The sequence below is a fragment of the Geotrypetes seraphini genome, chromosome 7 (assembly GCF_902459505.1).
Source record: "Geotrypetes seraphini chromosome 7, aGeoSer1.1, whole genome shotgun sequence".
Taxonomy (NCBI): domain Eukaryota; kingdom Metazoa; phylum Chordata; class Amphibia; order Gymnophiona; family Dermophiidae; genus Geotrypetes; species Geotrypetes seraphini.
Genome location: NC_047090.1, coordinates 10,384,518 through 10,396,724, shown reverse-complemented (window position 1 = coordinate 10,396,724; position 12,207 = coordinate 10,384,518). Strand labels below are relative to the sequence as shown.

At 46.2% G+C, this 12,207-nt stretch overlaps 1 protein-coding gene across 4 annotated transcripts in view; it reads right to left on the bottom strand.

Annotated features, from left to right (window-relative positions):
* Positions 1 to 12,207, bottom strand: part of PLEKHA5 (pleckstrin homology domain containing A5) — a 299,351-nt gene that overhangs the window by 137,207 nt on the left and 149,937 nt on the right. For all 4 annotated transcript variants that reach the window (XM_033951918.1, XM_033951920.1, XM_033951917.1 and 1 more), the window contains one exon: positions 713 to 796. In XM_033951918.1, the coding sequence (XP_033807809.1) occupies positions 713 to 796 (84 nt within the window). The remainder of the gene's footprint in view (positions 1 to 712; positions 797 to 12,207) is intronic.

The window sequence follows — 12,207 nt, the reverse complement described above, 5'->3', positions numbered from 1 at the left end:
AGACCAGTCACTTAAGTGTCTTACCTATAATTCATTCCTGAAATTAATATAATATTTATAACTGGCACCGGGATTCCCCTCCCATTTGATTCCCCCCCCATGTCAGCAAAAATCAACAGGAGGGATGCCCCCCCAAAAAGGCAGGAGGAATGCCCTCTCCCTTCTGCCACCAGATGCTCCCACGAACCTCCCCCCACCTCCCAACCCTCCTTCTCGATACCTTTGTGAGAAGTTGAAAGCAGGAGGGATGCTCGGTCCCTCCTGCTCCGAGGCCCGCAAGTCAAAAATGGTGAACCTTGCCCTCCTCAGTGCATCATGTGATACACAGGGAGGGACCTAAGGCCCTGATTGGTTTAGACACCTAAGGCCCCTCCAGCGTCTGATCCAATCAGGCCTTAGGCTCCTCCCTCTGTATCCTGTGCCATTAAGAAAAAGATAGATGCCCCAATAGCTGAGGGGCTTCCCCAAACCGGCTCTGCGCATGTGTCACTCGCTCTTAGAGCGGCTGATCAGATAAGAATTACCACAAACCTACTTACAAATAATGGTGCATCAATAGTTGGCCAAAAAATCAGCCAACGGCGATTCACACGGTCTTAAAAGACCGTGGTTGTGCATCTCGCCCTAGCTTTATAAAACACTCTGTTTATTCAGAAATGATTCCAAGTAGCAGAGAGAAACCGAAACATGGAAGGCAAGAAACAGAACTTACTGCTCATTTACGACAAAGATGCAGTTGTCCTGTGAGGGCTGTCCTGTGACAGGGTGTTTGCAGGTCACTTTCCGCTCATTATGACTGTGGAGAGAGAGAGAGAGAGAAGAGTTCTCATGAAAAAAGCCCTTTCCTTCTTCACATACTGCATCTCTTTTATTTATTAGGACTACACATTAATCATGGTTAATACTGCAGTTAACACATACCATGGCTAGGAAAATAAATCACACTGCAGTGTCTACACATGATCTCCCCGTATTTCTCCTCCCCGCAATCCACAGCATTATTCGGAAATTCTTCCGCTACTTCCAAGTTTATTAAAAATTTGGTATGCCACCTAGTCAGGCTTCAAGGCGGTGTTTATAATATAATAATAAAATGGAATACATTAAGGTCTGTAAACAATTAAAAGACAAACTGGAACAAATGGGAAAAGGTTAGAAATACATTATTTACAGCAGAAGATAATGGGGAAGTACATAAGGCAGAGGAACAAGATTGAAATCTTTAAAATTATAGAGCAGTCTCCTTAAAAGGACAGTTCTAGATTAAAAAGCCTCTTTGAACAAAAAGGTTTTTAATTTGGATTTGAAAAAGATTACAGAAGTTGGTGTGGAGTTCCAGAGGGAAGTCATGGAAACTGAAAAGATAGTTGTACATAGGGTTACCTGACGTCCGGATTTCCTTTTGAGGACATGTCCGGGAGTCCAGACGGCTTTTCAAAACCCGACACTTTGTCCAGATTTTGAAAAACCTCCTCTCAATCGCGTCGGGCAGGAGGTAATCCGTGCATGCACACCAGGAGAGGCGAGGGTGGAAGCGGTAGGGAGAGACAGATGTTGGATAATGGAAGGGAGGGAATGATGAAGGGAAAGCAATGCACACCAGGAGAGGCGAGGGTGGAAGCGGTAGGGAGAGACAGATGTTGGATAATGGAAGGGAGGGAATGATGAAGGGAAAGCAATGCACACCAGGAGAGGCGAGGGTGGAAGCAGAAGGGAGAGACAGATGTTGGATAATGGAAGGGAGGGAATGATGAAGGGAAAGCAATGCACACCAGGAGAGGCGAGGGTGGAAGCGGAAGGGAGAGACAGATGTTGGATAATGGAAGGGAGGGAATGATGAAGGGAAAGCAATGCACAACAGGAGAGGCGAGGGTGGAAGCGGAAGGGAGAGACAGATGTTGGATAATGGAAGGGAGGGAATGATGAAGGGAAAGCAATGCACACCAGGAGAGGCAAAAGTGGAAGCGGAAGGGAGAGACAGATGTTGGATAATGGAAGGGAGGGAATGATGAAGGGAAAGCAATGCATATCAGGAGAGGCGAGGGTGGAAGCGGAAGGGAGAGACAGATGTTGGATAATGGAAGGGAGGGAATGATGAAGGGAAAGCAATGCATATCAGGAGAGGCGAGGGTGGAAGCGGAAGGGAGAGACAGATGTTGGATAATGGAAGGGAGGGAATGATGAAGGGAAAGCACTGCATATCAGGAGAGGCGAGGGTGGAAGCGGAAGGGAGAGACAGATGTTGGATAATGGAAGGGAGGGAATGATGAAGGGAAAGCAATGCACACCAGGAGAGGCGAGGGTGGAAGCGGTAGGGAGAGACAGATGTTGGATAATGGAAGGGAGGGAATGGTGAAGAGAAAGCAATGCACACCAGGAGAGGCGAGAGTGGAAGCGGTAGGGAGAGACAGATGTTGGATAATGGAAGGGAGGGAATGATGAAGGGAAAGCAATGCACACCAGGAGAGGCGAGGGTGGAAGCGGAAGAGAGAGACAGATGTTGGATAATGGAAGGGAGGGAATGATGAGGGGAAAGCAATACACACCATAGTAACATAGTAGATGACGGCAGATAAAGACCCGAATGGTCCATCCAGTCTGCCCAACCTGATTCAATTTAAATTTTTTTAATTTTTTCTTCTTAGCTATTTCTGGGCAAGAATCCAAAGCTCTACCCGGTACTGTGCTTGGGTTCCAACTGCCGAAATCTCCGTTAAAACCTACTCCAGCCCATCTACACCCTCCCGGTCATTGAAGCCCTCCCCAGCCCATCCTCCACCAAATGGCCATATACAGACACTGACCAAATGGCCACCCCAGCCCATCCTCCACCAAATGGCCATATACAAACACAGACCGTGAAAGTCTGCCCAGTATTGGCCTTATTTCAATTTTTAATATTATTTTCAGATTCTAGATCCTCTGTGTTCATCCCACGCTTCTTTGAACTCAGTCACAGTTTTACTCTCCACCACCTCTCTCGGGTGCGCATTTTAGGCATCCACCACCCTCTCCGTAAAGTAGAATTTCCTAACATTGCCTTTGAATCTACTACCCCTCAACCTCAAATTATGTCCTCTGGAAAGGAGGGAATGATCAAGGGAAAGCAATGCACACCGGGAGAGGCGAGGGTGGAAGCAGAAGGGAGAGACAGATGTTGGATAATGGAAGGGAGGGAATGATGAAGGGAAAGCAATGCACACCAGGAGAGGCGAGGGTGGAAGTGGAAGGGAGAGACAGATGTTGGATAATGGAAGGGAGGGAATGATGAAGGGGAGGGAATGCACACCAGGAGAGGCGAGGGTGGAAGCGGGAGAGACAGTTGTTGGATAATGGAAGGGAGGGAATGATAAAGGGAAAGCAATGCTAGACCTGGAGATAGAGTGGGAAGGAAGAGAGAAATATGTTGGACTTAGAGCAGTAGTCTTAAACTCAAACCCTTTGCAGGGCCACATTTTGGATCTGTAGGTACTTGGAGGGCCTCAGAAAAAAACAGTTAATGTCAATATTGCATGACAATTTTGCATGAGGTAAAACTCTATAGTTTACAAATCTTTCCTTTTGGCTAAGTTTTAATAATAATATTGTAATTTATAGCTAAAGAGACATATGATCAAGAAATTGTTTTATTTTACTTTTGTGATTATGATAAACATACCGAGAGCCTCAAAATAGTACCTGGCGGGCCGCATGTGGCCCCTGGGCCGCGTATTTGAGACCACTGACTTAGAGAATTAGGAAGGGAAGACAGCAAGAAAAAGAGAGGAACAGTTGCAGGACAATGTGGGGTGTGTGTGGAGAGGAAGGGTCAGGCATATGTTAAGTTACACAGGTGGGGGAGGGGGAGGGAGGCAATGCTGGTCTAGAAGAATGGAAAGACGGAGAATGGGAAAGGAGATGCTGGGAATGACAGAAACATGTGTAATATGTTAATTGGGAGGTGGGAGATGCTTCCTTCTTAGATTGATCTTGTAATTGCAAGATTAATCATGCTTATACTCTTAATTGGACAATTAATCACAATTAAACATTTTAATTGAAAGTGGCCCTATTTATTTATTAAACACTTCTATTCTTGGTCAATTACAAAACATATGTACGAGAATTAGACTAGTTAAAAACTAAAGCAAATCAAACAATAGACAATTTAAACCAGCAGTTACTATTCCAGCTTGACTGATGGCAAAGGCTTCCTAAATAAGTATGTCTTCGTGAAGGATCCTGGGGAACTGGGCTCGATTCCAGGCGCAGCGACTCACTTAATCCTCCACTGCCCCAGATACAAAATAAGGACCTGTAAACCAGGCAGTATATCAAATCGCAAAGAACTTGTTCCATTTTGTGTAATTCTTTAGGGAATGAATTATGAACCTGTTACCCAGAAAGTGCTGGATCTCATCTCATGCAAACTCAATTAATCAATCATTTCTATCAAGAAGTCTCAAAGTGATGTAACACATGACATGGAAACAAACACAGGCAGAGCGATGGCAACATGGAAACGAATCAAGCAGACGAGGAGAAAAGTCAGACTACGGCCTCCCGTTCTGGTTACCTTGATGACTGGGTTGCATTATGGCTTAAACCACACCAACAGCCACCAGTTCCCATTCATGCGCTTCTAAAAAATAATGACATGTCGGGAAGCAAATCCCTCACCAACAATTAGTGCTCAGGCAGAACACAGGATGTGAATGGCAAGAGCAAGCACAAGGAGCTGAAACTGTGCAACTGAATAGCTGGATATGAACAAATATGTGATGTTTTCAGGGCAGATTATTCAACGGAAACATGAGCTAATGCTCTGCGACTTTCAACAGATGCACCGAGAAGCAGTACAGATAAATATGTGTACACACAAACGTACCGAAATGCCCCTCGTCAGTCCAGGATGAAACATACAGATCCATGCACACGCGCACACAAATGCAGAAGAGCCGGAAAGAACTCGGCACACCTTTATCACTTGGTTAATAAGTGAGTTTCTAATTTCGGTATGTTTGTCACGATTAGACTGGAAGCTCAACCAAGTAGAGTCCAAGTCTTATGTTTAATAGTAAAACTTTTCCAAAATAATTCTGGTTAGTGTGTGAGACGGTCAGAATTACACCCCTACCCACCCTGCCCTGTACCTCCCAACTAGAGAATGGCACGGGGACAATTTGTCCCCACAGGAACTCAATTTTCCCGTCCCTTCCCCACGTGTTCCTTTCCTGTAAGCTCTGCCTTAACCGCACAAGCCTTGAACACTTATGATTTTAAAGTGTTTGAGGCTTATGCTGATGAGGATGGAGCAGGGCAGGTAAGTCTCTCAGTGCTCTCTTCCTTAGCTTGCGTGCACGTGGTGACATGTGCGCACAATGCAAGCAACACAGAAACCTCGAGCGCCGGATCCAATCAGTGGGCGCACAATTCATGAGGATCCAGTGTGTTCATCCTTCTCCTGCATCCCAGTCATTTCTTTAGATGATTCAGGCATCTTCAAGGTGATGAGTAGAAAAGTTGTAATGGAGAGCTGTAGAAAATCCGACCAATGGGAACGGGCGGAAACTAAAGACTGGGGATTAGGGGGAAGCAGGGGGAAATGGGTAGGGCTCGGGCATGCCCAGTGGGGTCCGGGCACTGCACGTGCTCAGAGAGAGAGAGAGGAAAAAAAAAATCTCTCTGAGCTATTGGAGAGCTTATCCGCAAATTGGGAGCTGTTGGGACAACACCGATATGTGGCTGACTCATCCTGCTTGTCCTAGGAGAAAGAACTCACCAGGATGGGAAAAATGGTCTCTGTGTCGTTCTCTACGTCCAACCACCACCACCCCTCACACACTCTATAGTTTCTCTTGCATGAAACATGATGATGTACTGAACTTACAATCAAAATACTTCTAATGTAACAGTAACAAGTTCTTAGGAGAGACACCAGCTTTTGTTACACTCAGAACCAGCCCCACCTGCTGAAAAAGAGACTCAGGTCCAGATACACTAAAACCAGCAATTACCACTAAAGATTTAGTGATGATTGCATTTGCCGACCTGATGCACAAAAAGGCTCGCCATGTGTTTTTCCTCTCAAGCGCTCATTTTCTGATCCAGCCATGCAAATTAGTTAAAACCCCATGCAAGCTAGCCAAGTGATTGATGCACTAACATCGTTTGGCTATGCACAAAAAAATCAAGAGTTTTAGCAATCCGAAAAAACGACAGGTCTGCCTGGAATTTTTTTTTTTTAAATGGCACATTTCCAAATATTCCCTCCCCTCCCCTTCCCCCCCCAAAAAAAAAAAAAAAAAAAAGGCAGGAGGGATGCTCACTGCCTGCCTCCTGCCACTGGAGGCCTTGCCCTCCCTGGTGCATCATATGATGCACAGGGGGGAAGGACTAAGGCTCTGATTGGCTCAGATGCCTAAAGCTCCTCTCCTTTGGTGAACAAAGGGGGGAGAGTAGGGGATGTTTGGGGGGGGGCACCTGGCACAGGAATGGGCATCCCTCCTGTCTTTTTTGTGGGGAGGAGGAAGGGGTAGGGGATCTTTGGAGGGGCGCCTGCTGCGGGGGTGGGCCTTCAGTAGCAGGAGGGAGTGGGCATCCCATCTGCCATTTTGCAGCTACAGGGGGGGGGGATAGGGTTCGGCATGGTAGGAGGGAGTGAACATTGCTCCTGCCATTGGGAACTGGGTTGGCCACTATTGGAAACAGGATACCGGGCTTGATGGACCTTGGGCAACTCTTATGTTCTTATGTGAGCCAAGTGTAGGACAGTCAAGCCATTGTGACATCACTGCTGAGGTTGGCTCTTAGGCATTGGTGGAATGAGGCACTATGACGTCACAATCTCAGCTCTGAAAGGTTGCTGCTATTTGGGTTTCTGCCAGGTACTTGAGGGACCTCAGTCTGCACCCTGTGATTTTTTAATACAGAACATCCCTGGATAGGAGGTTTTCCCTCTCTACTGAATCTTTCCTGCAATGTGCTCAAATACTTCTGCAATACTTTGTATTCTTACCTTCACCCTTGAACTATTACCCATGAGTTTGTAACAATGTATGAACACAACGGTGAAGGTCAAACTACACTATGAGGGAACAGCAACAAGAAAGCACGTTGCGGCCTTGGCCATTTTCTCTGGTCCTACCATCGAGCACCTGTGTTTTCTGCTCCTAGAGGCCCCCCCATCGCCACATCTGGCTGAAGCTGTATGTGTAACAAAATTTGAGTAGAACCCACAGTACTAGAAGTTGTGTCTCTCCGCTCTAGCAAACTGACTTCTAAAAGGGAAAGCGTGAGAGATGGAGTTTTTCTGCTCTGCCAGACCTAGGGAAATTCGGTGCCAACAGACTCACTGCTTGGGCATCACGGACTCCATCCTCATACTATAAGTTACCGCATTCCCAGCTGCCTATAGGACCCCAATGGCTTCCTGAGCCACCTCCAGAAGCTACCATCCTAGTAAGCATGGATGCTGAAGTCCTTTCCATCACCATTTCCCACAAAATGGAAGGAGTATCATCCCAGAAGCCGCTGCGGCAGACCCGGTCTTCACCCACAACTATTTCAAATTGAAAGAGGACTTGAATGTACACACCAGGCCAACGTTTTTATGACAAACTTGGAACAGAACATTCTCAAGTTTGATGCCCAGAAGCTCCCAGTCCACCTTAGATGTACTGATTATAATCATCCAACAGAACCCAGCTAAAGTCACTAAACCAAGGATCCACAAGTGTTTCTGGAAGCACCGGAGGGTAGGGGAGAGAGACTAACCCACATGGAGCATAAGTTACAATCCGAGCTGTCTTTCTGAGCAAATGAGTCCCTTCCTTGATATAAGGTGGCATCAATTTCAATATAGTAGCATAGCAAATGATGGCAAATAAAGATCGTTCTTCCTCCCCTCACATGGATGCTCACCAGCAATCAGAAACTATGCAAGTACTCCAACTCCCACTATGCCAATATATGCCATCATCTGAAAACGAAAGGCTTCTCTGAGCAAACTAACAACTGAAATTCCTCTAAAGATCTACCAAGCCTCAATCTAGTTCAGTTTCCAAGCGGGTGCAGAATCGAGTGATAGCCGAGTTTGAGCCTCCGAAGTTGTCGTCCCCTAAGCTGCACATTTTGCACAGACTTAAGTTATCATTGGCCTCCTCTAAACTACTGGAAATCACCTTATTTTGGTCTGCATGCTTTACAGTTATCTCAAAATGCAGCAGCACGCCTGACTGATCATACAAAGTGTGTCGCAAACCTTTGCAACTTCTGCCACACTGATCTCAGGGCTGACACGATGACGTCACGCACATGCCCTCCAGCCGTAGCCCTGAGCCTCCTAGTACCGCCGGGGGGGGGGGGGGGCGGGAGAGGGAGTGCTGCACAAGGAGAGGTGAGGAGAAGGTGCAGAGGCACCTCTCCTCCTTGCTGGCATCTCGGGGCACACAGTTTGCGATACACTGCTATAACTCCTAGGCTTGTTTTGTCACCCATGCTGTATGATTTCAGATCGTCACAGTGACAATAGCTCATGGGTCTGTGAGGAGAGAGTTAGAGTGGCAAGGGAGGATGCAAAGGCTTTGGGTGTTAGGGGTAGGGAAGCAGGTCTGCACACCTCGCATTCCATCAAGTCGCTTCGCTGGCTCCCTGTCCATGTCCACTTACAGTTCAAACTCCTCTGACTGACGGCAGCTCCTAAGTATCTCTCCCTATACTCCGCCCCAGCAACTGCATTCATCAGATGAGTCTCTCTTGTGGGTACCCGTCTCCTCTACTGCCAACTCCTGACTTTGTCCCTTCTGCCTTGCTGCGCCATTTGCCTGGAACAACTTGCCTGACTTAGAGTGTTGAGCCCCGTCTCTGGTAATCTTCAAGTCCAGGCTGAAAGACGTTTTTGAAGCTGCCTTTAAGTCCTACCCTCCCCGTTCACCTCTTAAGTCCCTTGTAATTCCCACCTAAATATCACATATAAATTCACCTTGTCCTCTATGTCATAATTACTTCGTAAGTGCTTTCAAGCAGGGACCGTCTCTTGCGTGTTTAATGTATGTCTGGTAGCGCTTTAGAAATAATCAATAGTAATAGTAGTCGTTAAAATCTATGTTGGTGAATTTGTCTGCCTTTAGTTTGTGCTTTCTTTTTCAGGGCTTTTGCTGCAGAAAAGTCACTGGGTGAAGACTGACCTTCGTTTGGAAGCCAGGAAAAAAAGTTACACTATTTTCACCTTGTAAAAGCAGCTTCTAGTCGAGCCTGGTTTCAAGTTTTCCTGTTCTAGTAACTGCACTGCAAGATCTCAGGAACCGACTACAGCGCACCACAGGTTTCGACGCCAGTGACAGGTCAGTGATCTGTAGAACCCTGATTTCATTTCACTGTTTTTATGACCCCTGCTGCAGGCAAGGCATCAAACACGGTACGTTGGATCTAACATAGAAACAAAAGCAAAACCACCACAGAGTGAAAACATCAGGGGTCGAGTCTCAAAACTAAAATCTGCCTTTAACGTTCTCGCTAAACCAGTGCACGTATTTTAGCGGCGGAGTATCAGAACGGCTTACCGAGGCCTTTTCCGAGTTTTCTAGCAGTCTCCAAAACTGCCATGCAAATGTAGTACAACGAGGTCATTAATATTAAAATGATCGCTGTGAGCGATTCTCTATCATTGCCGAGTGATTCACTAACCTCATTGTGCCTCATTTGCAGCCAAAATTTGCTGACCCGCTTTTGCCTCCAATGACCCCCGCCCCTTCCCCTTGCTTACAATGGCTGGTCAGAGGGATGCCTACACCCTCCAGCCAGCAGGCCCACCTCTTCAAAATGGCAGTCCTTCCCCTCTCCAGTGCATCCTGGGATGCACTGGGGAGGGGCCTAAAGCTCTGATTGTCTCAGATGCCTAAGGCCCTCCCATAGTAAAGGCCTTAAAGAACCTTGGCCAATCAGAGCCTTGAGCCCCTCCCCGGTGCATTCCAGGATGGACCGGGGAGAGGAAGGCTCCTTTTAAAGAGGCGAGCCTACTGACTGGAAGGAGTAGGCATCCCTCTGGCCAGCCATCGTAAGCAAGTTAAGGGGGAGGGGACATTGGGGGATTTATGTGGTGATGGGAGTGAGTGGGCATTACTCCTACTGCCAGGGGAGGGGGTGTCAGGGGGTGCATTGCTTGGTGGCAGGAGGAAGTGGGCATCTCTCTCACTGCCGGGGGGGAGGGTTGCTTGACGTGTTTTGGTTTTCTTTTTGCGTTTATTCTGCACATGTGCCCATCGCTATCACCAGCGATGAGCACATGCAAATTTAGTGAACCTTCACTACTCTCCGCCAACCTCATTTGCATGAGTGTTTTTTGGAGAATGACTCGCTTTTTTACGTGGGTTTTTGAGAATTTAGCCCTCAGCAATTTCCTCTTCACCCTCCCCCAAAGTTACCATCTTCCATACTGAAGAAGTTTTCTTTTTAAATGAAAATTTAAAAAAATAAATGATTCGGATATATGGTGACCAAATTTAAAAGTTGGTTTCATTTCGATTTGCCTTTCTATGTCTTGGTTTCCCCAGTGGTGCCTGGCAGCAGCCACTTTTCCAGATCTAAACAGCAGAGGAAGGAGCCTTTGGAAGAACTTCACACCTCAGCGACAGTGCAATGCAAAAAAATCTCCTCATGATCCAGCCCAGAAGCCTTCATTCACAACTTGACTGTGTCCACTCTTGGCCTGAGACCATTTGCCAGGTCCTAATCCAGCCAATTGCTGTCTCTGCTGCATAAAGACCAGCTATACAGCATCCAATTCTTGGTCAACCAAGAAAGCAGAAGAGCTCAAATAGTATTCAAGTCAGGCGGTGGCAAAAGACTGACTCTCACTAATTCAAACCATGTGTGCCCATGCTGATCCTGGCAATCTGACCGCTTGCTGGCATCTATTATTTCCACATTACAGAAATCCGCTTACTGTACAATCTGCTATACTAATATTTAAGGGAATGGAGCTTACGCAGCACAACTAAGAAAATCCCACCACCACAAGCACGGGCAACGAAAGCTACACGGTAGAGCAGACTCGCTAAGAAAATTTGACCACATCACCACTGCCTACCTAGACTCACACTGGTTACCTATACAAGCACGAATTCAATTCAAATTATACTGTCTTTTGTTCAAAGCAATAAATGGCACTGCCCCCACTTACCTAAACAACCGCCTATATCAGAACCTTATTACTAGACAAAGGAGAACTCAGACCCCCCCCCATTCAAAGGCACTCAGCGCAAGATGTTTGACCACCTACTAGCGACGCAAGCAGCGAAACTAGACCACTCCATCTCCAACTTGCTGATATCAACGAGCGACTTCAAATCTTTTCAAAAAAAAAAAAAAATCAAAACCCTGCTATTCAAAAAATTTATCCAGATATCTTAACGCTTCCCCTTGTAAATTCCCCCTCAAAGTCTCTTCTACTCTTGCAATTTTTCTCTTCAAAGTCTCAATCATGTAAACAGCTCCCTAAATTGTAATTCTCCTGGAAATGTCCAGTTATCTTTTTGAAATCTTAAATCCATAATTTTAACTTTCCTGGAAATGTCCAGTTAGCTTCTTTTGTAATCCGCCTAGAACTGCAAGGTACGGGCAGAATAGAAGTCACTAATGTAATGTAATGTAAATAACCCGAGTTGGTCCGTCAAGCCCCTTCCCTTACTTTGTTTAAAAGCAGACTGAAAACCCACCTTCAATCTATAACCCTACTCCCCACTGCCCATTAGCTGTTCCCCTTAACTGTATCCATGACATCCTGTTTGTCTGTCTTGTCTGTTTAAATTGTAAGCTCTTTGGAGCAGGGACTGTCTTGTGTGCGACTCTAAACAGCACTGTAAAGGTCTGGTAGCGCTACAGAAATAATTCATAGCAATAATAGCAGTGTGAAGAGTTTCAGTCTTTGGGAAGCAGAGCTGAGATTGTGATGTCATAATGCCTCATTCCACCAATAAGAGCCAACCTCATCAGTGATGTCACAATGGCTTGATTGTCCTGTACTCCCCTCTGCCGTCCAACCCAGTCAGCTGATTAACCCTTCCCCTTAACCGTATTCATGACATCTTGTTTGTCTGTTTAGATTGTAAGCTCTTTGGAGCAGGGACTGTCTTCTTTGTGACGCTATATAGCACTGCATGCGTCTGGTAACGCTATCAAATAATTCATAGTAGTAATAGACAGCACCTTTATTTATTCTAGACTTAC